Source organism: Gopherus evgoodei, chromosome 3 (assembly GCF_007399415.2).
Source record: "Gopherus evgoodei ecotype Sinaloan lineage chromosome 3, rGopEvg1_v1.p, whole genome shotgun sequence".
Classification (NCBI taxonomy): Eukaryota; Metazoa; Chordata; order Testudines; family Testudinidae; genus Gopherus; species Gopherus evgoodei.
Genome location: NC_044324.1, coordinates 13682115 through 13708464, shown reverse-complemented (window position 1 = coordinate 13708464; position 26350 = coordinate 13682115). Strand labels below are relative to the sequence as shown.

General features: G+C 49.4%; 1 protein-coding gene across 1 annotated transcript in view; it reads left to right on the top strand.

The window, feature by feature from the left end:
• The first annotated feature begins 14376 nt into the window (after positions 1-14376).
• The window catches only part of LOC115648034 (bifunctional epoxide hydrolase 2-like), an 88326-nt gene continuing 76352 nt past the window's right edge, over positions 14377-26350 (top strand). The window contains exon 1 of the mRNA XM_030555112.1: positions 14377-14498. Coding sequence (XP_030410972.1) covers positions 14398-14498 — 101 coding nt within the window. The 5' untranslated portion in view covers positions 14377-14397. The remainder of the gene's footprint in view (positions 14499-26350) is intronic.

Below are 26350 nucleotides of genomic sequence, written 5' to 3'. Positions count from 1 at the left end.
TTGCTGCCCCAAGCAAAAACAAAGAGCCTCGCGTCGCCCAAGTCCCGGCCCTCCGAGCGTCGCGTCGTCCAAGTCCCAGCCCTCCGAGCGTCGCGTCGCCCAGTCCCAGTCCCCCCAAACGTCGCATTGCCCAAGTCCCCGCCCCTCCGAGCGTTGTGCCGCCCAAGTCCCCGCCCCCCCAATGTTGCGTCACACCGCCCAAGTCCCCACCCCCCGAGTGTCACATCGCCCAAGTCCCTGCTTCCCGAGTGTTGCGTCGTCCAAGTCCCCGCCTGCCAAGCGTCGCACCACCCAAGTCCCCGCCCCCCCGAGCGCCGTGCTGCTGAAGCCCGCCCCAGTCAAGCGCCGGGCCGCCCAAGTCCCCACCCCCCCCAGCACGGCGCCCCGCCTCCCAAGCCACGCCTCCCCCCAGCGCAGCCCGGCCGAACCAAAAAAAACAAAAACAAACCCCGAGTGCTGCCCCATCCTGATGTGCCCCCCCAAGCACGTGCTTGGTAGGCTGGTGTCTGGAGCCAGCCCTGCTGAGTTACTACAGGGAATTCTTTACTGGGTGCTGGTTGGTGAGTCTTGTCCACATGCTCAGGGTTTAGCTGATCGCCATAATTGGGGTCGGGAAGGAATTTTCCTCCAGGGCAGATTGGCAGAGGCCCTGGAGGTTTTTCACCTTCCTCTGCAGCATGGGTCACGGGTCACCTGCTGGAAGATTCTCTGCAGCTTGAGGTCTTCAAACCACAATCTGAGGACTTCAATAACTCAGACATAGGTTAGGGGTTTGTTATAGAAGGGGATGGGTGAGATTGTATGGCCTATGTTGTGCAGGAGGTCAGACTAGATGATCATAATGATTCCTTCTGACCTTAAAGTCTATGAGTCTATGAGAGAGCTGGGAAGGGAAGGCATAGCTGATCTATGCACAGTGAACATAAGAATGGCCATACTGGGTCAGACCAAAGGTCCATCTAGCCCAGTAAACTGCCTTCTAACAGTGGTCAATGCCAGATGCTTCAGAGAGAATGAACAGAACAGGGAATCATCAAGTGATCCATCCCCTGTCGCCCGTTCCCAGCTTCTGGCAAACAGAGGCTAGGGACACCATCCCTGCCCATCCTGGCTAATAGCCATTGATGAACCTATCCTCCATGAACTTATCTAGTTCTTTTTTGAACCCCTGTTATGGTCTTGGCCTTCACAACATTCTCTGGCAAAGGGTTCCATGGGTTGACTGTGCGTTGTGTGAAGAAATACTGCCTTTTGTTTGTTTTAAACCTGCTGCCTATTAATTTCATCGGGTGACTCCTAGTTCTTATGTTATGAGAAGGAGTAAGTAATACTTCCTTATTCCCTTTCTCCACACCAGTAATGATTTTATAGACCTCTATCATATTACCCCTTAGTCATCTCTTTTTCAAGCTTGAAGCAACCTGATGGTTTAACATCCAAGAGATAAGAGGCTCAGCATAATTTTTAAAGTGAATTTCATGTTGGTGAAAGTTGCCAGACAGAGATCCCTGGAGACTGAATCCAGTGAATGGGTGTAAGCTGGCAGTGGTCATGCAAGCTTCTCCTATTGTTACCTCATCCAAAGTGTCTGAGCTGGATGTCCCACCACTGGGGGTGAGTGGGGAGTTCAGTCTCCTTATGGTCCTTTGCTTCTCTGCTGGAGACGTCATGAAGGTGTTGTTTGCAATACAGACCCAGGTCTGCTAGCTACTGGACTGAGTCCCACCAAACTCATTTCACCTAGCAGCCACTGAAAAGACACTGCACTGAAGCATTCTGGGCCACCTGCTCCATCTGCCGTCAGCAGCAGCTCTGAGGGAGTGAAGAACAGGCTTGGTTATAAGTGTTATGGAGCAGAGAAAAGAAACACTCCAAGCACCCGGAATTCCAGGGATTTAACTTGACTCCACAATAAGAACCAACTCAGAGCTCCTCAGGACATGCAAACTAAACCCCATGTGAAGCTTCCCATAGAAGTTTGGGTTGAGATGTTTGAACTTGGCTGCCTTTGGCAAGTGTCATAAACAGATAGCTAAGGGTTAATGTTCTTTTACCTGTAAAGGGGTAACAACAGTAACCTGAAACACCTGACCAGAGGACCAATCAGGAAACAAGACTTTTTCAAATCTGAGTGGAGGGAAGTTTTGGGAGTGAGTTCTTTGTCTTGGGTCTGACCCTCTCAGCTCTGAGAGTGATTTTTCTATCTCCTGGCTTTCTAATCTTCTGTTTCCAAGTTGTAAGTACAAGGATAGTAAGATAATAGGTTTATATTGTTTTCTTTTGTATTTACATGTGTGTAGTTGCTGGAGTGTTTTGAATTGTATTCTTTTTGGATAAGGCTGTTTATTCATTTTTTCTTTTAAGCAATTGACCCTGTATATTGTCACCGTAATACAGAGATTATTTTTAATGTCCTTTTTCATTCTTTTTATATAAAGCTTTCTTTTTAAGACCTGTTGGAGTTTTCTTTAGTGGGGACTCCAGGGAATTGAGCCTGCAGCTCACCAGGGAATTGGTGGGAGGAAGAAGTCAGGGGAAAAAATCTCTTTGTGTTAGATTTACTAAGCCTGACTTTGCATACCCTCTGGGTGAGGGGGAGACTTTAGATCTCTCGGTACTTGTGTTTCCAGGATTGGAAGCAGGGAATCTCCTAGGGTCGTCCAGGGAGGGGAGCCTGGGAGGAAGTACCAAGGAAACAAGGGGAGGGGTTTATTCCCCATTGTTGTAAGACTCAAGGCATCTGAGTCTGGGGGTCCCCCAGGGAAGGTTTTGGGGAGACCACAGTGAGCTAGGCACTGTATAATTCTTAGCTGGTGGCAGTGATACCAGGTCCAAGCTGGTAACTAAGCTTGGAGGTTTTCATGCTAACCCCCATATTTTGGACGCTAAGGTCCAGATCTGGGAATAAATGTTATGACAGCAGGGCACCGGGGAAGTCCTATGGCCTGTGTGATACAGGGGGGCAGACCAGATGATCACAAGGGTCTCTTCCAACCTTGGAATCTATAAATCCATATTAATTTAGGCACCTAAATAAATGGCTAGATATTCAGAGCTGAGGAGCAGCTGCAGCTCCCGTTGTGGGAAGTTAACACCTCTGAAATCCAGTCACTTCATTAGGAGCCTAAACTAACATAGATTGTGATGCCCAATCCAAGTAGGAATATTTTGTCCTTAGTTAAGCTTCTTCTATCCCCTTGATTTCAGCCACTGGTTCTGATCAGGACCAGGTGCCAAAATCTGAGAAGGGTCATCTTCTCGGAGCCTGATCCAATCCCCATTAAAGTCAATGGAAGAATATAGGAACGTAAGAATGGCAATACTGGATCAGACCAAAGGTCCATCTAGCCCAGTATCCTGTCTTCCAACAGTGGCCAGTGCCAGGTGCCCCAGTGAGAATGAACAGAGCAGATAATCATCAAGTGATCTGTCCCCTGTCACCCATTCCCAGATTCTGGCAAACAGAGGCTAATGACACCATTCCTGCCCATCCTAGCTAATAGCTATTGACGGACCCATCCTCCATGAACATATCTAGTTCTTTTTTTACCCTTTGTGGTGAGGCAGTGCGATTCCCCACTGCCTCGATGAGAGACAAGCCCCTCTGGACACCAGACTGGGCGGAGCTGAGGAGCTCTGAGCCTGCCCCCCCCCAGAGGCTCAGACAGTGCCCAGAAGTATAAAGGCTCGACCTCAGAGCTCACTGGGAAAACAGCCGCCGGAGAGGCCAGATGCCTCTGGCGTAGGCTGTGACTGGGAAGCACCAGTGACCCGTGGTCCATGCAAGGACTAGCCTGACCTGCCCCGTGCCCACTACCCGGAGGAGCTGCCAGGCCTGCCCCGCATCCACTACCCGGAGGAGCTGCCAGGCCTGCCCCACATCCACCACCCACAGGAGCTGCCGGACCTGCCCTGAACCCACTACCCGGAGGAGCTGCCAGGCCTGCCCTGCATCCACCACCCACAGGAGCTGCCGGACCTGTCCTGTACCCGCTACCCAGAGGAGCTGCCGAGCCTGCCCCGTGCCCGCTTACCCGAGGAGCTGCCTGATCTGTCCCACGCCCACTACCCGGAGGAGCTGCCGGACCTGCCCTGCACCCACTACCCAGAGGAGCTGCCAGACCTGCCCCGCATCCACCACCCTCAGGAGCTGCCGGACCTGCCCTGAACCCACTACCCAGAGGAGCTGCCAGACCTGCCCCGCGCCCACCACCCACAGGAGCTGCCGGACCTGCCCTGAACCCACTACCCGGAGGAGCTGCCGAGCCTGCCCCGTGCCCGCTTACCCGAGGAGCTGCCTGACCTGTCCCACGCCCACTACCCGGAGGAGCTGCCTGACCTGTCCCGCGCCCACTACCCCGAGGAACCCAGGGTGCTGGATCCCTTGGAAGCCTCCATCCAGACGCAGGAACCCTAGTCTGGCAGCAGCACACCCAGAGCCCATGTCAGCGCGTTGCGGTCAGGATCCCCACTGATGCAGCAGTGGGTCTTCTGCCGCTGCTAGGCCCCGGGCTGGGACGCCGTGGAGTGGGAGAGCCTGTGCCCCCCTGCCACCCACTCCACGGGTGTCAGTCTCCCCCTCTCCCAGGCCGTTTGGAGGCTTGGGGCCACTGTTACTGCTCAGCCCTGCCTGAGGGCCTGAGCTCCTGATTCATTATTGCCCCACCCTGACCTAGATTGGTGAGGCATGATTTCTCTTTAGAGAAAGCATGTTGACTCTTCCCCAACAAATCATGTTTCATCTCTGTGTCTGACAACGTTGTTGTTTACTATTGTTTCAATCAGTTTTCCTGGTACTGAAGTCAGGCTTACAGCCTGTAATTTCTGGGGTCACCTCTGGAACCCTTTCTAAAACTTGATGTCACATTTGCTATCCCCTAGTCATTTGGAACAGAAACTGATTTAAATGATAGGTTACAGACTACAGATAGTAGTTCTGCAATTTCACATGTGAGTTCCTTCAGAACTCTTGGGTGATACCATGTAGTCCTAGTGACTTATTGCTTTTTAGTTTATCAGTTTGTTCCAAAACCTCCTCTGATGACACCTCAATCTCGGACAGTTCCTCGGATTGGCTCAGGTTGGGGAATCTCCCTCACATCCTTAGCCGTGAAGACCAATGCAACGAATTCATTTAGTTTCTCTGCAATGGCCTTATCGTCCTTGAGTGCTCCTTTAACATCTTGATCATCCAGCAGCCCCACTGGTTGTTTAGCAGGCTTCCTGCTTCAGATGTACCTACATTTTTTTTTTTTTTGCTATTACTTTCTGAGTCTTTGGCTAGCTGTTCTTCAAATTCCTTTTTGGCCTTCCAGTTCAAAAACATCTCCCTCAGGATAACACTGAATGTGTACAAAGCAATTGTTATTGCCATCACAACATATGGCAGAGACACAGCAACTTACCAAGAAAGATATGCAAAAGCTGGATGCATTTCATCACAAATGTCCGAGAAGAATATTGGGGATAACATATGGAGATAGGAAGATGAAAGAAGAAGTCAGAAAATGACTGGACAAGGCACCCGCTCACAAATAATCTACAAAGAAGACCTCAGTGGCTGGGACACGTGCTGAGAATGGAAGAAGAACGCTTACCAAATACCGCCCTAGAAGGGCAGCCAGAAAACGCAAGAAGAAAGAGAGGAAGACCTTGAATAGCATGGAACCGAACAGTTCTGAACGACATCAAGCACCTCACCATGAAATGGGACGATTTGGAGAGAAGGGCAGCTGTCAGGCAAGGATGGCAAATGCGGGTCACCCAACGTGCAGCAAAGCACGGGATGGACTAAGGTCTAAGGTAATTATATTTTTACACTTCACTTGCCAGAGTTTATGCTCCTTTCTATTTTCCTCACTAGGATTTAACTTCCACTTTTTAAAGGATGCCTTTTTGCCTCTCACTGCTTCTTTTACCTTTTTGTTTAGCCACGGTGGCTCTTTTTTGGTTCTCTTACTATGTTTTTCAATTTGGGGGATACAGTTAAGTTGAGCTTCTACTATGGTGTCTTTAAAATGTTTCCACGCGGCTTGCCGAGATTTGACTTTTGGCGCTGTACCCTTTAATTTCTGTTTAACGAACCTCCTCATTTTAGTGTTGTTCCCCTTACCGAAATTAAATGCTACAGTGTTGGGCTACTGTGGTGTTTTCCCTGCTACAGGGATGTAAAATGCAATTATATTATGGTCACTATTGCCAAGTGGTCCAGCTATATTCACCTCTTGGACCAGCTCCTGCGCTCAGCTCAGGACTAAATCAAGAATTGCCTCTCTTCTGGTGGGTTCCAGGACTAGCTGCTCCAAGAAGCAGTCATTTAAGGTGTCAAGAAGCTTTATCTATGTATCCCATCCTGAGGTGACATGTACCCAGTTAACATGGGGATACATGAAATCCCCCATTATTAATGAGTTTTTTAATAGCCTCTCTCATCTCCCTGGGCATTTCACAGTCACTGTCAGCATCCTGGTCAGATGGTCGTTAATATAGCCCTGTATGATTTCACTGATTGTTGATATATCCACCCCATAGTACTTTCAAGTCTGGCTAGAAATACAAAGCCCCATAACTCTCCTGAGCAGAGCTGTAACTAGCTATTTTTGCGCCCGAGGCAAGAATATAAAATTGTGCCCCCCCCCTCACTCCTCCAGCCGCACCGCAGCAGTGCCACCCTCCCGCCTCCCTTTTTTTTTTGCTTGTGGCAGTGGCAAAAAAGTTAGAGCCAGTCCTGCACTCCCCGCCCCAGCTCCCTTCTGCTCCGCCTCCACCTTCCTGGGCCTGAGCGCGCCACCAGTTGCTTCTCCGTGCTCCGGGGTGGAGCGTTCAGGAGAGGAGGCGGAGGTGGAGGCAGAGCGGAGGTGAGCCCTTGTACCTGTCATAAACAGATAGCTAAGGGTTAATGTTCTTTTACCTGTAAAGGGTTAACACAGGGAACCAAACACCTGACCAGAGGACCAATCAGGAAACAAGACTTTTTCAAATCTGGGTGGAGGGAAGTTTTTGGGTGTGAGTTCTTTGGTCTTGGGTCTGTGTGCCCTCTCGGCTCTGAGAGTGATTTTTCTATCTCCTGGCTTTCTAATCTTCTGTTAAGTTGTAAGTACAAGGATAGTAAGACAATAGGTTTATATTGTTTTTCTTTTGTATTTACATGTGTGTAGTTACTGGAATGTGTTAAATTGTATTCTTTTTGGATAAGGCTGTTTATTCATTTTTTTCCTTTAAGCAATTGACCCTGTATATTGTCACCTTGACACAGAGATCCTTTTATGTCCCTTTTCATTCTTTTTATATAAAGCTTTCTTTTTAAGACCTGTTGGAGTTTTTCTTTAGTGGGGACTCCAGGGAATTGAGTCTGCAGCTCACCAGGGAATTGGTGGGAGGAAGAAGTCAGGGGGAAAATCTCTTTGTGTTAGATTTACTAAGCCTGACTTTGCATACCTTCTGGGTGAGGGGAAAGAGAGACTAGATCCCTCGGTACTTGTGTTTCCAGGACTGGAAGCAGGGAATCTCCTAGGGTCGTCCAGGGAGGGGAGCCTGGGAGAAAGTAACAAGGAAACAAGGGGAGGGGGTTATTTCCCTTTGTTGTAAGACTCAAGGCATCTGAGTCTGGGGGTCCCCCAGGGAAGGTTTTGGGGAGACCACAGTGAGCTAGGCACTGTATAATTCCTGGCTGGTGGCAGCAATTACCAGGTCCAAGCTTGTAACTAAGCTTGGAGGTTTTCATGCTAACACCCATATTTTGGACGCTAAGGTCCAGATCTGGGAGAAAATGTTATGACAGTGCCCCTCCCCTTTGCGCGCCTGAGGCAAGCCTCGCCCTTGTTATGGCACTTTTTCTGAGACTTGCAGTCCAGCTTTGCAGACTCTAGAGACCTAGGGGAGGTGGGGACAGATATCTGAATCAACAGTCCAGCCTGTATGGGAGGGGTTGCAAGTTCTTTGGATAGGATTAAAATTCAGAATGATCTGAACAAACTGGAGAAATGGTCTGAAGTAAATAGGATGAAATTCAATAAGGACAAATGCAAAGTACTCCACTTAGGAAGGAACAATCAGTCGCACACATAGAAAATGGGAAATGACTGCCTAGGAAAGAGTGCTGCAGAAAGAGGTCTGGGGCTCTAGGGGTCACAAGCTAAAGATGTATCAACAGTGTAACGCTGTTGCAAAAAAAGCAAACATCATTCTGGGATGTATTAGCAGGAGTATTGCAAGCAAGACACAAGAAGTAATTCTTCCGCTCTACTCTGTGCTGATTAGGCCTCAACTGGAGTATTGGGTCCAGTTCTGGATGCCACATTTCAGGAAAGATGTGGACAAATTGGAAAAAGTCCAGAGAACAAAAATGATTAAAGGTCTAAAAAACATGTTCCATGGGGGAAGATTAAAAAAAATTGGTTTTGTTTAGTCTGGAGAAGAGAAGACTGAGAGGGGACATGATAACAGTTTTCAAGTACATAAAAGGTTGTTACAAGGAGGAGGGAGAAATTTTTTTCTTGTTAACCTCTGATAGTACAAGAAGCAAAGGGCTTACATTGCAGCAAGAGGCATTTAGGTTGGCCATTAGGAAATACTTCCTAACTGTCAGGGAGGTTAAGGACTGGAGTAAATTGCCTAGGGAGGTTGTGGAATCTCCATCATTGGAGATTTTTAAGAGCAGGTTAGACAAACACCTGTCAGGGATGGTCTAGATAATACTTAGTCCTGGCTCAATGCAGGGGACTGGACTAGATGATCTCTTGAGATCCCTCCCAGTCCTATGATTCTGTGATGTCACTTTCTGAAAAATGTGCTTCCCCACATCCAGAAGGTCTGGGCTCACTGCAGGCAGCACAGGTTGACATTTTGCAGCCTGCGTTCCGTGGGAGGTCTTACAGTCTGTGAACGTAGAGATGCGTAGGGGCGGTGCAGGCTGGTAGGCAGCCCCAGGAGGGAAGCAAACACCACACTTGAGTATTTTTAATGCCCTGGCCTCGGCACAGTTTATTATTTTATTTAATTATATTACGGTCACTATTACCAAGTGGTCCAGCTATATTCAGCTCTTGGACCAGATCCTGTGCTCCACTCAGGACTAAATCAAGAATTGCCTCTCCTCTGGTGGGTTCCAGGACCAGCTGCTCCAAGAGGCTGTCATTTAAGGTGTCATCAATAAGACATCAATAACATAAAATAAAGCAACTTGACGTACAAATGCTGCTTACATTCCCCGGAGGCTTTCCCCCAGTCTCCAGCAGCCAGGAGAAAACAGGACATACCCTCCCCATCTGCCCCCTAGGTCCAGCCCCCTCTTTCATATATACCTTGCCCAGCCACGTGATAGACACAGATCCCCTAACCCTTTTCAGGCTGCTGCTTCTCCTTGTCACATGAAATTGTCCCTGAAATAGTCAGGCTGCCTTATATCCATGTCACAAGCCTAGAACAGCCTCCAACTAACGGCATGCTAGCTCCACCTTCTCCTTCAGAGAAGACTCACCTGTTCCATGGGGCATTTGGACTTCAGTGTGTTAACATCACCTGTGTTTATTTAGTTAGATACCGCACCTGCTATGGCATTCGATTCATCGGACGTGCCCCATTAGCTGGCAGAGAGAGAGCGCATAGATAGGGACGGTGCCCTACGACATTCAACCTGCTTACGTGGATTTGGAGTGTCCCTTACTCAGGTTCTCCAAATCCTCCCTTGTTCCTGGCAGATGTAACTCATCGCTTCAGAACAGGCCAGCTCCTAGAGGAAGCCCTTTTTGCATCGATGCTCGCTTACATCCAGTTCTCCAAAGGTGTTTAATTAGGCACCTCACTCCCATTGATTTTGGGAGTTAGGCACCTAAATACCTTTGTGAATCTGGGTCTTAGCCCCTCCCAGCCTTCTCCAGCCTTAGATCTGTCCGTTGCGAATAGAGTTAGGGTTCCTGGTGCCAAGCTGCAAACGCTGTGCCCTGGCAATCCTGCCTCTTTGTGTTGAGCAACGAATCCCTGGGCTTCTGAACTGATGGAGCGTGGTGGGGAATCAGCTTGTGAATGCATCGACTCCTCTAATATTGAGACCTGAGGTTTCTGCCCAGCTGGACCCCGATGGAAGGAAGGGGGGATGGTAGTCAAATCCACTCCTCTGATTCTCCCTCCTCCCCATGCTCAAGAAGAAGCCAAGCAGATCAAAGATTTCTGACTCACCATGGCAAGGGCCTCTGCGTCTTAGCCCGCCTGCTGTTATCCTCCAGTGGATCCAAACACAGCCACTCTCCCCAGCTCAGTTGGTCCAGAACCAAGATAGAAGGGAGACTGGACATAGCTCAGTCAGGACACCTCCCTCCCGAGTCTGGTTTCCTTTCCATGCCATGTAGCCGAAGCACTCCCCCACCCCTGGGTCATGCTGGGTGTTTTCCTGTCCCATGCGCTGGCCTTGGCATCGGAAAGGGGGTCAGTGAGTGTGTGCTGGACGGCAGCCCGTCAGTGTGAATAGCCTCAGACTGAACGGGAGCTTTCTCCCCAGCACTGGCGCATGCTTGAGATTTACTTCACATCTGAGGAGGGCTGATGCCTAGGGTGACCAGATGTCCTGATTTTATAGGGACAGTCCAGATTTTGGGGTCTTTTTCTTATATAGGTTCCTATTACCTCCCATCCTCTGTCCCGATTTTTCACTTGCTGTCTGGTCACCCTAACTGTCCCACAAAGCTTTTATTAGAAGGGAAAGAGGAGCCCGCAGATCCCTGGGAAGACATAGAGGGACAAATCGGTCTCTCTTCCGTCAGTGTGAGTGAATCCGGCTTTCTGACAGGGAAGAGGAGCTGGTGATCTCCCCTGAATGGTCCTGAGCTGCTGTCCAGGTCCAGCATTGCACGTGGAAATGGCCCAGGCAGGGGAATAGCCGGGGGAGCAAGACTTGGAAAAGCAGTGTCCAGGATAGCCTGAGGCACCATGCCCCATGTCTTGTTTCCTCATGTCGGATCGCCACTAGGGAGCTGCACGCAAGCTACACCTGCTCTAAAAGGCAGCTGCCCATCACCACGGAAATAAAAATCCATCAACCCAGTGCTTTCTACACAATCCAATGGCTCCACAGCTCCAATTTACTACAGGCTAGGTCCTCAGCTGTCGTAAATCAGCCTGGCTGCGTTGATTTCAACTGATGTCAATTTACTCCAGCTGGGAATCTGGCCCCTAGGCACAGAGTCCCCTTCGTCTAAGATCAACCGTATTGTTGGAGGGCAGTATCCTGGGCTGCATCGATCTGACAGTTCCTCTCCTTCGCTAACTCCCCCGATGCACAGTAATAAATGGAGCTAGCTGGAAGTTTTCTAATGGAAGGTTTTTCCAAGGGAAGCCAGCCTGGTTTCCTCCTAGCTCCTCTGCCTTGCCACCTATTGCTGAGCCTGAAGTTGGAGCTCTCAGGATTTCTAGCCTTTCTGCTGCTGCTGGAGCACTCAGGGCTGCCAGGCTTCTGGGTAGCCCACCCAGCAGGCGGCCAGCAATTTGGGCAGCTCAGGGAGCAATTTGGGCAGCTCGGCAATTTCATTTAGAAGAGGTCACAATGGCATGTCATTTCCATTTTTCAAAGTGAACGTTTCAAAGCCACCCGCCCACTCCCCAGTTCTCCCGTTTGATGGGAAGTTTCAGAATTTCATGCCCATGAGTTTCATGTTTACTTTCTGAATTTCCCAAGGCACAGGAATTCCGGATTCCAGCCAGTTCTAATAACAGGACTTAGCGCTGACTCAGGGCATTTCTTCCCCAAACCTCGAAACACTTCACAAAGGCAGGGGAACAACATAATCCCGCTTTACAGTGGAAGAAGATGAAGCAAAGGGAGAGGGTGGGACTTGCCCAAGAGAAGCAGGACAGAGATGGGACTCGAGCCCAGGTCTCCTGGCTACCCTGTTCATTGATCCTAAAGAGTCTCTCGATTACTGAAACAACAGCTCGGCAGGGAGTGTGGAACTAGGGTTGTGTGTATCCCGCAGGGAGGGGAGGATCTCTGTCCCTGTGGATGGGGGGCTGTGTGGGGACCCCGGTGTCCTAAGGGGAGTCACTGCCCCTGTGGTTGGGGCTCTGTGCTGTTTTATCTGGTGTCCTGGGGTGGCGTTGTGGCCCTGTGGATGGATGGGTGCTGTGGATGGGGACCCTGGTGTCCTGGGGGAGTCCCTGTCTTTGTGGATAGGGGAGTGCTGTGTGGGGATCCCGGTGTCCGGGGGTGGGGGGGGTCGCTGCTGCCCTTGTAGATGGAGAGGGCTGTGTAGAGGGGATCTCAGTGTCTTGGGGGGGGGTCATTGACTTGTGAATGGAGGGGTGCTCTGGGGGGGACCCCAGTGTCCTGGGTGGTGACTGTGGTCCTGTGGATGGGGGGGCAGTGTGAGGGACCTTGGTGTCCTGGAGGAGTCACTACCCATGTAGATGGGAGGGGGGTCACCTCATGTGGCTCTGTGGTGAGGAGGGGCTATCGTATCCTGCATCCTCGTGGGACTCATTCTTATCTCCCCGTGACAGTGTGTGGCCTCGCCCCCAGGCCGGCACAGCCCGATGGAGGGCAACTAGTGGCCTGTAACCTGAACAATTATTACACTTACAAGATTATGTATTGATGGCAACAGGCACTGTCAGCTCACAGCTTCTTTTCCTAGGGGGCTACTTAACTGAGAACATGAGATTTGCTGAAACAAACAGAGAAACATTATTTACTACAGACAACCCTGACTTGGGGGGAGGGATAGCTCAGCAGTTTGCACATTGGCCTGCTAACCTCAGGCTTATGAGCTCAACCCTTGAGGGGGCCATTTAGAGAGCTGGGGCAAAAATCTGTCCTGGGACTGGTCCTGCTTTGAGCAGGAGGTTGGACTAGATACTTCCTGAGGTCCCTTCCAACCCTGATATTCTAACTAATAATCCTAGGAAAGGATCAATACACTCAGACAAGTGCAGTAAAGTGGATTCCTGCATTGTTCATGCTTACAAGTTTTGGAGACCTTTACACTGGCTCAGGGACCTGACAAACCCTGGAACTGGATGTGGTATTTTTAGGGAGACCAGGTGTCCTGATTTTATATGGATAGTTCTGATTTTTGGGTCTTTTTCTTATATAGGCTTCTATTACCCTCCACTCCCTGTCCCGATTTTTCACATTTGCTGTCTGGTCACCCTAGGTATTTTATACCCTTCCTTGTGGCAATAGTATGGCTGTCTACCAGATCTGATTGTTTACCTTGGTTATAATGAGGTCAATAGCTGCCTCTATCCATATGTGGCCCTGGGAGTGTCCATAATTAAGCATTAATAGTCACAATTTGCATTATTTTTCAATAATTCCTATCCATAAATGGGGTCCAGCTGCTTAGGTGCTGCATAGCAACCAAACTGCCAAAGCTCCCACAGTTTCTTTCTTGCAGAACTCGGGGGTACACTGGACCTGTGTGGTTATCTAACCACTCCCACAAGGCTTTGGGGTATCTGATGAGGCGTCTCTTCGCAGGCCGAATTAACAGGCAGCAGGTTTAAAACTAATAAAAGGAAATATTTCTTCACACAATGCACAGATAACCTGTGGAACTCCTTGCCAGGGGATGTTGTGAAGGCCAAAACTATAATGTGGTGAAAAAAAGAAATAAATATATCCATAGATGATAGGTTCATCTACGGCTATTAGCCAAGATGATCAAGGATGCAGCCACCTGCTCTGGGTGTCCCCAAACCTCTGGCTACCAAAGCTGGGAGTGGACAACAGGGGATGGATCACTTGGCCATTGCACGGTCTGTTCATGCTCTCTGGGGCACCTGGCATTGGCCACTGCCGGAAGACAGGATATTGGGTTAGATGGACCCTGGTGTGACCTGGTGTGGCTGTTCCTACGTTCTGCCTGCGCTGGGGAGCTTAACCCCAGCCTTTCCCGCCAACAGGCGTTCCAGCCCAGCAAGCCCCATCGCCCCTTACACGCCTCTGCCCCATTTGCCCCAGGCACGTGCCCTGCTAAGGAGCCATGCCCCCTGCCAGGGCTTATGCTGCTGTGATGTCACTACACCAAACCACCCACCAGGCAGGGTCACAGGTCCTGAGACCAGTACGCATGAACCGGCTCTAGGACCCAGAGGAGCCGGGCTCTCGGGCCGGGCTGGAGCGCCAGAGGGGCGTGGCCCGGGAGGGGGCGTGTCCAATCAGCGCTGCTGGGCGTGGCCGGGAGGGGCTTGGCGAGGGGCGGGGCCCGAGGCGTTCTAGACCCCCCGCAGAGGGGCCGCGGCTCTCGGGCCCGGCTGGAGCGCCAGAGGGGCGTGGCCCGGGAGGGGGCGTGTCCAATCAGCGCTGCTGGGCGTGGCCGGGAGGGGCTTGGGGTGGGGCGGGGCCTGCGGCGCTCTAGACCCCCCACAGCGGGGCCGCGGCTCCCCAGAGCGGCCCAGGCGGCGGTCATGGCGCGGCGGCTGGTGCTGTTCGACCTGGGCGGGGTGCTCTTCACCCCCAGCCCGCTGGGCGCCTTCGGCCGCTACGAGGCGTCGCTGGCCCTGCCCAGGTAGGCGCTAGTGCCGCCCGCCCGAGCCGTTCCCCGGCTGCCGGGGGAGGGAAGCCCATAGAAATGATGGGTTAATTATGTGTGCCTCGGGGCCGCCCGCACTGCGTTCTCAGAGCCCCAGCCCTTGCTGCACCTGCACGGCTCAGGGGCGGAGTGTGGTTGGGGGGTGCAGGGTGCTGCGGGGGGTGCAGGGCATGCGGGGATGCAGGGCAGCTTGTGCGTTGGGATGGGGGGGTTGAAGGGTATGTGGGGGATTCAAGGCCCCCTTGTACCTGGGGTGGGGGGTGATGGGCATTTGGGGGGAAGGTTTGGAGCATCATGGGGTGGGGGGTCATGCATTTGGGGTGGTCAAGGGCAACTTTGTACCCTAAGGTGGGGGATACAGGCCATCCTGCAGTGGGGGTGCAGGTGATGTGGGGGGAGGTTCAGGGCACCTGTATAACCAGCATTTTTGCCAACAATTGAAATTGGGGAGGGGTGTTTGAATTACCTTGGGGGAGTCAGGGACGATGAGGAGTGAGACCATGAAAGTGGGCTGTATGGCACCATAGTAAAAACTGTTTTATGTCCATTTAATTAGATTTAACTCATGTTTTGAAATCGCACATTAAAGTTGTCTACTCAAAGCTTCTATGAAGCAGTATGTCTACATCCTTCTTTGTTTCTTGTTATAATTTTGCACAACTCTGTTAATGAACTTCTTGACTGCAACATGTTCATGTTTGGTGGCTTCTCATGTGTCCAGTGCTGCCATTCCTTCCACTGGTATGCTCATGAGTTCACTCACATGGTCAGGTAGAAGGCGACTTCTTTCAGGACACAAAATTCTATTCAATGATGAAAAAGAACGCTCAGCTGTAGCTGTTGTGACTGGGAGTAGCAAGAGAAAGAGGTCCTACTTTTTTCATCTCAGGAAACATAGCACAAAGATCAGGCTGAGCCACTAGTGATGATAAAAAAGAAGTTTGAAGTCAAATCTTCATTCATTCATTGTATCATATTCCACTCTGTGTTCAAATTCTCTGTTCTGTCCCGAGCACGTGGCAGCCCCTTTGCTGGCAGTGCCTCACTTCACTCAACTGTCAGTGTTCTATCGGACAGGGATCTGTAAAAGCGGCATGGAGGTTGAGTAGAATCTAGAAGTCGATTTTATAGAGTTTTAAGAATCAAGTCTATACTTTTTCAGTTGTCTTAACAAACACTTCTTGTCCTCTTCACTTAAGGATTCAATATAAATGCCTTCATTAGTCAACTTCTGACTGAAGTCTTTCCTTCTTCCAGTACTGTTTCAATGAATAGCTCTCTAATTGTCCAGCAAGAGAAGCTACATTTGGATAAAAAAAAATAGCAAAAAGTCCTGTGGCACCTTATAGACTAACAGAAGTATTGGAGCATGAGCTTTCATGGGTGAATACCCACTTTGTTAGATGCAGTTGTAAAAAACACTAATATTCTGGAGGGTGAATTAACATTAATGCTATAGGTAAGATACAGCGGTAACGGTCCTGCTCAGTTTAGCGTGGGTAAGACCTCAGCTGGAGTGTCCAGTTCTGGGCACCACCCTTTGGTAGAGATGTGGACACATTGGAAAGAGTCTAGAGGAGAACAAATACCTGACCTGTGAGGAAACCTCAAAGCAATTGGACACATTTAGTCTAGAAGAAAAGAAAACTGCGGGGGGGGGGGGGGGGGCTGATAAGCCTTCACATATGTTAAGGGCTGTGATAAAAAGAAGAAGTGATTTCTTTTCTGCTGAAGGTCGGACAAGAAAGAATGGGCTTAATATGCAGCAAGGGAGATTTAGGTTAGATATTGCAGGGGAAATCTTTCTACCTCTGAGGGGAGTTAAGCTCTGGAACAGGCTTCTTAGGGAGATTGTGGAATCCCCATGTGACGGTGCTGCCCATAGTGACCTCAGCTGGCTCCTCAGTCAAGGTGAATTGCAAACCAAACGGGGCAGACAAACCCCAAACGCTGGTGGTTATTTCAATACTTAGATTTACCAACCAGCACAGAGCAGCTTCTATAGTACCTCACTGGTTACTTAGAAGTTCAAACAACACAGTTCCCTTAAAGTGCCCAGCCTCAGGCCTCCATCCAGACACACCTGTCAGATATGATGATGATTAATGAAAATCTTACTTCATCATATAAAACAAAAGGTTCTTCCAATCCCAAAGGATCAGCCACATACACAGGTTCAATTATAACTTAGATCTTACCCAAAATATGCACTTAGAGCCAATTCTTATTAACCAAGCTAAAATTTATTAAAAAAGAAGAGAGAGTGAGTGTTGGTTAAAAGATCAATATAAAGCAGACTTGAATTCAGTTCTTGAGGTTCAGATGCATAGTAGAGGTGAGCATGTAGTTGCCAAAAGTTCTTTTAGAAATAGTCCATAGGTTACAGTCCAGTGTCCATATTCAGGGTGCTCCAGTCAATGACTGGGAATCTCAATCCTTGTGGCTTAAGATTTCCCCCTCTTGAAACCCAAAGCAGATCTGAGATGAAGCAGGATCATGTCCCAGAGTTCTTATACATTTCCAGCAGCCTTTTGGCCTGAGAAAACAATAGGCTTAACTCCTTTTCCCAAACATCCTGGCAATTAGCACAGGGTCACTTATCCATTAAACAGTTCAGATACAGGTTACCACAACCTTCAAAGAGACACATAGACAATAATACTATTTCATTCAAGTATCATCATAAATGTTAATATTCCTTTTTTAATCTTTGAATTAAAGTTTAGGGATAGACAAGACTTGTTTGCTGACATCACAAGACCTGAGCAAACATCTACCCTTGAGATCTCTAACAATGCAGACTTGCATTTCAAAGCTCTATTTATTTACATATCTTCCTAACCAGTTCTTAAGGTTCACCTGTGGGTCAGGTCAGCCAGTGAAGTGAGTTAATTAACTCTTTCTGGCTCTGTCATCTTTCAATGAGATTATATCACACTAATAACATCACACCCCATCATGGGAGACTTCTAGGAAGAGGTTGGATACTCCCCTGTCAGGGATGGTCCAGGTTTACTTGGTCCTACCTCGGCACAGGGGGCTGGACTAGATGTCCTGTTCAGGTCCCTTCCAACCCGACATTTCTCTGATCCTCTTCTTCCTGGATTGAGCAGTGTAAGGTGCTTGAGGGTGGGAGGCTCCAGATTTCCATATATCTTGTCTTGAAGGGCTTTTGTTAGGGAATCAGAGTGCTTGTATGTCCTGGATGGACGAGTGCAGGGCACTTGCAGGAGATGGGAAGGGAGTGGTACCTGTTGCATGTTAGGGGCCATCTGGTGTTATATTGGCTGTCTTCCTTGTTGGGAATCATGGTTTCTGAGTGGAGGCCAATGTCGGATCCTAGTTTGCAGGACTTCATTCCACATTCAGATTTAGTAATTTAGATTTGTGGCCTAAATCTGTAGCTTTCACGTGTCTGTCAATGTCCGTGCTGCAAAGTGAGGCAGTACTGAAGTTAGGGGGTTGATGTAGATGTGCCTTATGCTTTTAAGAAAGCTAAATTAATTTACAACGGTTGGGGAAATTCTAGTGCAGAAAAAGAATGTACGGTTTGAACGAATTCATTCACCCCCATCCCCTTTTATTGGGGGGGTAGCAAAGGGAGCCCTGGCTGTATTTGATAATAGACAAGAAGACTTAAACAAATAGGGATGGGGGAAATCGCACTTCAATTTGAGAGCGATACTGTACTCAGATTAAGGAGAAAAAGCTGGAAAAGAGGGGAAAAGAAAAGATCATAAGGGAAACAGCTTTCCAATACAGTAATTCCTCACTTAATGTCCTCCCGCTTAATGTTGTTTTGAAGCTACATCGCTCCTCCATTAGGGAATATGCTGGTTTAAAGTTGTGCAGTGCTCCCTTATAAATTCAGCCAAACGATGTTATAAGGGAACATTGCACAAGTTCCTCTTTGCTGCCGCTTCCTCCCCCTCCCTCCCTCCCTCCCTCCCAGCACTTCCCCTGCCACCAAACAGCTGTTTGGCGGCAGTTAGGATTTTCTGGGAGGGAGGGAGGGAGTGAGCGGAGAAGCTGCACCCCCTTCCCCCCCACCCACAGGCAGGGTCACCCAGAACGCAAGGGCTTTAGGGGCTGCAGGGCCCTGGGCTGAGGGGGCCCTGGGGCCCTGGCCTGCAGCTCTAAAGCCCCTTTCAGAATGTGGCCCTGCGAGCACGGGCCAGAGGACTCAGGAGGAGCAGGGGCAGCCATGCAGCCAGTGGCCAGAGAGAAGCAGTGCTTTCCCCTTCAAAGCCAGCCGCGGGGCAAGCTGAGGCTGCGGAGGAGGGAGAACAGCAGGGTAGGGGCTGGGGACGAGCCTTCCGGGGCAGGAGCTCAGGGCTGGGCAGGAGGGGCCCGCAGGCCATAGTTTTGCCCACCTCTGCATTACTAGATGTGCAGGTGAATGAGCCCCTGACAGTGTGGCTGATGTGCTTGGGTCCTTTGATGGTGTCACTAGAGTAGATATGGGGGCAGAGAACGCAACAAGGTTTGTTACAGGGTTAGTGTAACACTGGGTTAGTGTTTCTATGGTGTGGTGTTTAGTTGCTAGTGAGTATTTGCTTCAGGTTGGGGGTTTGAAGCAAAAGTAATTTCCCCTCTCTTGGTATTGACTTCTCATCATCAATTATTGGGAGTGGACCACATCCACCCTGACTGGATTGGCCTTGTCATCACTGGTTCTCCACTTGTAAGGTAACTCCCTTCTCTTCAGGTGCCAGTATATCTATGCCTGTATCTGTAATTTTCACTCCATGCATCTAAAGAAGTGGGTTTTTTACCCACAAAAGCTTATGCCCAAATAAATCTATTAGTCTTTCAGATGCCACTGGACTCCTCGTTGTTTCTGTGGATACAGATTAGCATGGCGACCCCTCTGATACAGAAATTTGGAGTGGCGACATCACAAACGAGGCCTTCATTTCACGTAATTTCATTTCATATAATTAGTTACTACACGGTACTGTCCATCCATGTTCTAGTTTACCCTTACTGCTGGTTGTCACTATCTGGTAAACTTCGCTTGACAGGAGCGGCTAGCTTCTCTATAAACAACTTATGTACCACATTACGTGTTTCATGACATCTGCTTGTTACCTCCCCTTGTATCTTCCTCCAGGCACCTTAGGCAAAATATCCCTGTTCATCCCATCTGTCAAACCATTTTTTCTTGGGTTAGGCCAGGCTGTATCTGTGTTAATCTTTTGGAGTGTGTTCACACACGTCCCCAGTATCTGTTGCTTCTTAGGAGTGTCTGTGTTTTGCAACACTAGCAGTGCTCTTGCCAAGGTTAGTGTGGGACAGTAAATTTCGTAGCATCTGCTTTAATCCATGGCCTGACTTTGGTTCATGACATGGCTTGACTTCGCTGACTATGGTTTGGGCCTTAGGTCTTGCACCAGGCCTTGTGCTCCAGGGTGTGTGTGTGTCTCCCACAGCTTGTATCCCAAAGTTCCCAGCTGTGTGTGTGTTCACGCGCAGCCGGTGAACACTTCGCTCGCTGCTGAATTTGACAGCTGATTTACGGTGTGCGAACAATCAGCACAGAAAGAAGACTACTGTGTCCAGTTGCAAGTGCAGGGGGATTGCTGCAGTATGTAATTGTATCTGGGTGGGGTAACCAAACATCTCCTGCGGTAAAACTATCTGTCCGAAGGACGAGATAATGAGTGTAACTCGACTTTCTAAATGAAGAGATTGATCTTCTCTCATTTGGTCACCATTCTTAAAGGGAGACCAAATTGGAAAACAGCGTTGCCCTAGAAATAGCACATTTCATTTATTTCAAGATTGCCTGCAAGCGAGTCTTTCTTCATTCACGGTAACAAAGATCTATCAGTAATGGGTTTTTTTGTGGTAAAACTTTTAACATGGTACTTCAAGATTCTCTTTCCTTAGCAAAAACAGCCTCTCGCCACTTGCATGTTAAGATGCTTCCTTACAAATAAGCGGGAGGTGCCGTTATGAAATAAATTTAATATTAGAAGCAGGGGGTTGTTCTTGCCAGGCTTCTTTTGCCAGGTCCACACACAACTCAAACTGTGAAAAGCAGGCAGGGTGTTCAGTCTGCTATTCAGCAAATGCACCATAAAGGCAGAAGGTGACGCATGGAAAAGCAGATAAGAGAAGGGCTGACTGGAAATACAATCTTGATAAATACCTGGGAGTAAGTTCATCTCTGGGATCATCACCTGGGAGGAATTTTGCCCTAGCGTCCTAATGGTTAACATAGTCACGGCTGCCTTCATTATACATGTAACTATAGGCATCTTTTTCAAGGCTTGAAGGATTAAATTCTCATTAGCGCTCTTCTATAGGCACCAATCTCTGAGGTGTAGGAGGCTCACGGAGTTCAGCGGCGCTGCCCTGGGACCAGAACGTCGCCCGAAGGGGGTAGGATGCTGTGCTGAAGCAGCTGGGTTGGGCGTGGCTCCTCTTGCAGTAGCTGGACTTATTACTTGGTGTCCGTTCTCAGCACAGTGTCTCCTCTCCTCCGTCGACAAGGCATCTGCATTTCGGGTGAGGAGAGAGATCGTGGGGGTAGGAGCCTGTCTTGGGCCCAGCCAGAGAGAAGATGTTAATAAAACCCTTGCTCACTGTTACGCTGTCCCCTTGTAAAAACCGCCATCAAAAATATTTTATTCCAGATGCAGAAAAAGGGGGGGGCGGGAACAGTTAAAGCATTTGAAACCTAAATGATTGAGACTTTTGTTGTAACAGTATCCTTCGTTCTCGTTCGCTATGTAGAGTGTGTAGGGGGGCACTCTTCCTGGCAATCTTTTAGATGGGATTAAAGATTCTATTAATTGTCGTTGTCTTTTGGAGGAAAGTCTAGAGTTGATGGGCTGGAGTTGTCAGGAGTCGAAGCCGTTTGCTGTAAGACAAAATGAAACCCACACAAGAGTAGCAAAGATGGAAAACGCAGCTTCTGTCTCTGGGGCTGACTCTCATTTGCAGCTTCACTGCTGGAGAAATGCAGACCCAGCACGTGGACCAGTCAGCCATTTAAAACCTGGCCAATGGTTATCAATGGGGGGGATGTTTGAGATGTTGTGTCCGGTCAGGTCAGACTCAGGGCTGAGGCACAGACTGGCGTCTTGGGGGCTGAGCTAGGCTCTGATTACACAGAAGGCAAAAAGAGGAAAGAGGAGCAATAAGATGGAGAAGAAAATGATTTTTTTTTTGTAGTGATGATGGGAGAGAGGGAAGGGGAAACATTGGAACCCAAGTCTTGTATTCGAGATGTTCAGAGTTCAGCTGAATCATCTGGAGGTGGTGATGTCATCTGGCTCCCCCCTGTGGCCCAGGCCAGCCTGGTCTGGTCAGGATCCCTTTCAGGATCAGGACAATGAAGGCCCAGTGGTGTGATGGTGGATTCTGGGGTCCCAGGAAGAGGTGGGGGTGGCAGCCATGAAGCTAGAGCTTGCTCCTTCCAGACCAGTCATGTGTTGACTCCCAGATAAACACCCTCTAAGATGAGCTGGCAACCTTCTTGTATCAAAATTAATCATTAAAACACATTTTGGGGACTTTCACTGTAACATTTCTACCGTCTTTCAGCTCACCAGGAGCCTTGCAGACCCATTAGCACAGTTCTAACATAAACAGTCCCAGTTTTTACCAATCTGTTGGCCTCTGACTTCTGGTGATGTCAACAGTTTTATGTGACAGGCTGAATTGAATTTTCCTGATCATAGACCACTTCAGAGGACAGGCCTCTGTACCACACAGAGCAGAGGTTCTGGGGTTCCACACTTGAGAACGGGATCTATGTATATACCATTCAATGCCCTGTTACTACAGGGTTGATCAGATTGGTGGCAGGTGCATGGAAGATCTGTTAGCCCTGCAGTGCAGTAGACTCCACTGGCAGGAGTGTGAAACTCCTGCCCACCTACACCCTAGCAGCCTCTTTGGTTAGTACAGTTGAACATCAAAAAGCAAGTTTTCCAGTCAATATAAACACTGATTAAAAATTGACAGATGCCAAATTTGGGGGTGGGGGAGCTTGACTTTAACTTGTCCTCCTGCGCTGCCCCATGGTTCGGAAATCGACACGCGGGAGCTCTAAATGAAGATGGTAAGAAGTTGATTTTGTTAACTTTACATTTCCTGACACGGTTTTTAAATTTTTCATATTATGGTTGGTCCCAGACACCCCAGCTGAGATCAGATCCCTGTTGTGCTGGAAGCTGTACATAAGCATGGTAATATAGTCCGTACCCTGCCGCACTCGCAAGCTAAGTAAATAAGACAAAGGGTAGGAGAAAGGAAGTATCCCCATTTCACAGATGAGGAACTGGGCCATGGCCACTGAGTGCTTGGCAGAGCCAGGAATTCAGTATGGATCTCCTGAGTCCCAGTCCAGTTTCTAAGCTATGAGGACAAGCCATCTTGGTACGATAGCCCTGTCTTTCCTCTCAGGGCTTGGCTATGACAAATGTCATGCACACACTCTCCTGCCCTGTCTGATTTTGTTGCCTCACCTGTGTAGAAACGAATGAAGTTGAATGTGGCTTCAGCCGTTACTGTGTCTTAAGTTTGAACTCTGTTCTGATACCCCTGATCTTGACAACTTGCATTCCTGTATGGCAGAACAGCATGTGTCATAAGAGGTCTTGCCCCAGCATGGCTGCAAGAAAGGGACCTGATGCCAGATGGAGCTGACACTGTAACCTCATATCTCGGAGAGCTCGGTTCTGAGCAGAGGAGACCCCTCAGCCCTAAGAATTTTGAGGTGCCATTGCTCCAAACCTGTTGCCTCTTGGGTCAAACTTTGGGCAGGCCCTGTGTTCCTCCACTGCAGTTAATCTTTGCCCACAAGTCAAGAGCTGAATGTGCTAAGGGAGGGTTAACGACCTCCCAGTGTCTGGAGGGTGCAAGTGTAATGCTGACAGACCCTAGTCGCCGGCGGGCAGGATCGAACCGGGGACCTCTGGAGCTTAGTGCATGAGCCTCTACTGCATGAGCTAAAAGCCGACTGGCTCTTAGCACAGCCTCACTAATTTCTCTTTCTCTGTGGTCTTGGTGCTACCAGATGGGACAGAACATCACACCCAGGAGGTGTGTGGGTTACACAAGCGCCAGGCTAAAGCTGTGCTGAGCCACACATCCCCACACAAGTTGTGCATGCAGCTGCTGTCTGTGGAAACCGCTCAGCGCCAGGGCTGGAATCTCATAACACTGGTGGGCAGCAGGGGGCTTGCTCCTGGTTTGGTACCTTGCCCTGGGCAGCAGGGTGGATCCTGTGAACACGCCCTTTCAAAAGGTATTGCAGCAGCTGTGCAGCCTCTGCGCACTGTAGGGGTTTTGTTCTCTGTAGGCACAATGCGTCCAGGTGCTCCGGTACTGCTGCTGCGTTGCAGCATTACAGCCATTGGTATATGGTTGGCAGAATTCAATTTAAACCTTTATATCATTTTGATAACACTGATGTTTATTTTTAAGTATTTTTTTCAATTTAAATGTTCACAATTGCAAGGAACTGAGGGTGGCTGAGACAATCAGGGAAGGGGGATCATAGAATATTAGGGTTGGAAGACACCTCAGGAAGTCATCTTGTCCCACCTCCTGCTCAAAGCAGGACCAACCCCAACTAAATCATCGCAACGAAGGCTTTGTCAAGCTGGGCCTTAAAAATCTCTAAGGAAGGAGATTCCACCACCTCCCTAGGTAACCCATTCCAGTGCTTCACCACCCTCCTAGTGAAAGTATTTCCTAATATTCAGCCTAGACCTCCCCCACTGCAACTTGAGACCATTACTTCTTCTTCTGCTATCTACCACCACTGAGAACAGCTGAGCTCCATCCTCTCTGGAACCCCCCTTCAGGTAGTTGAAGGCTGCTATCAAATCCAAGCTCATTCTTCTCTTCCGCAGACTAAATAATTCCAGTTCGCTCAGCCTCTCCTCATAAGTCACATGCCCCAGCCCCCTACTCATTTTCGTTGCCCTCCACTGGACTCTCTCCAATTTGTCCCCGTCCTTTCTGTAGTGGGGGGCCCAAAATGGAAAGCAGTGCTCCAGATGTGGCCTCACCACTGCTGAATAGAGGGGAATAATCACTTCCCTCATTCTGCTGGCAATGCTCCTACTAATGCAGCCCAATATGCCATTGGTCGTCTTGGCAACAAGGGCTCACTGGTGACTCATATCCAGCTTCTTGTCCACTGTAATCCCCGGGTCCTTTTCTACAGATAGGGATAAGGGTGACCAGGTGTCCAGTTTTTGACTGGGCCATTAAAAGTCTGGTCAGCGGTGCTGGTTGGGGCTAAGGCAGGCTAGTCCCTACCTGTCCTGGCATTGCACTGCACTCTGGCCAGCAGGTCTGGCTCCTGGGTGGGACCATGGGGCTCCATGCACTGCTCCCACCCTGAGCACCGGCTCTGCACTCCCGTTGGCCTGGAACCACACCTCCTCCTGCACCCCAGCCCTCTGCTGCACCCCAGTGAAAGTGAGTGAGGGTTGGGGAGTCTGAGCCACTGAGGGAGGGGGAATGTAGTGAGTGGGGGGTGGGGCCTCAGGGAAGGGGCGGATCTAGGGTGTTTGGTTTTGTGCGATTAGAAAATTGGCAACCCTAGAGGGGGATCAGACGTTCATTTAACGAGAGCAGACCGATTCCAACTGTTAAAGCTTTATCATAGTTAAAACACCAAGTGTCAATGTCACAAGCAAAAATATATAAAGTAAATATCCTTAAATCAAACTCTCCGGTCTCCAGCAGCACTTTTTGTACTACGCGTGAGGAAATACTTTACCTCGGTTTGTGCTTGTACGGTGAAATTGACACTTACCAATTTAAAAAACATAATCAAATCTTTCCAAGCGTAGCCATCTTCAAGGATGTCTAAGAACTAAGTGTGACACATGGAGGAAAATGATGCAATGGAGCAGAGACTGGGAAAGGAAACATGTCAACAGAGCAGTGACTAGGGAGGCGTTTGAACCTATGTTGTTTGGGTTGCTGGCAGCCAAGGTGGCCAATGCCCTAGAAAATGTGCTGGAGGGGTTTAACCTGCATTGACAGGGAGCTGGACTGGCTGTGATCCGGTTATTTAAACCATCTTAATGTCAGCAACAAACTGGAGCGGCCCCACTTGATCTGTGATGCGACTCGCCATTCAAAAGGCCTTTGTCCCTTTAGCGCCTGTCACTTCTGATGGGTTTTTTTTGATGTGTCAGACTTTCCATTACTTGCCAGATTCTGGCGAGAGGGGAGCCAGGTGTCTGAGAAATTGTTGCTCAAGCCCTTGATAGAACAAAGTGCTCCAAAATGGCTGGAGGGGCTGGACGGATTCTTTAATCTTCCCTGATTAGTTTAAACTGTCGTTTAAGATGTGCATTTAGCTGCTGCTGAAGGAGTTGGGATCGGGGCACTTTCCTGAGGGGTCTGCAGGGGGGAGGGGGAGGCATTAGTTTGGGTGGCACAAAACTATTGAGGTCGGGTAGCAGAGCCCTGTGGTTGCACGTCTGCTCTGCAGTCTGACCAGCAAGGCGTTGATGCTGGTGGGCAGCCAATGGGAGGTGAGGGCATCCAGCGTCTCACAGGATCGAGCCTTAAATAAGGGTTTTGTTTTTTTTTAAAGTTGCCTCTCGGCCCTTCTTTATGGGGCTGGGTTAGTCACTGATGTGGATGGGTGCCCTTCCTGAGGTCCTGCTGCTGGGCACCCCCTAGGGGAAGGTGCTTTGGAGCAGCGGCACTGCACGAATCCTTCCTCTAGAGCAGGGGTGGGCAAACTTTGTGGCCCTCAGGCCAAAATCGGAGTTCTAGAACGGTATGGAGGGCCGGGTAGGAAAGGCTATGCCTCCCCAAACAGCCTGGCCCCTGCCCCCGAC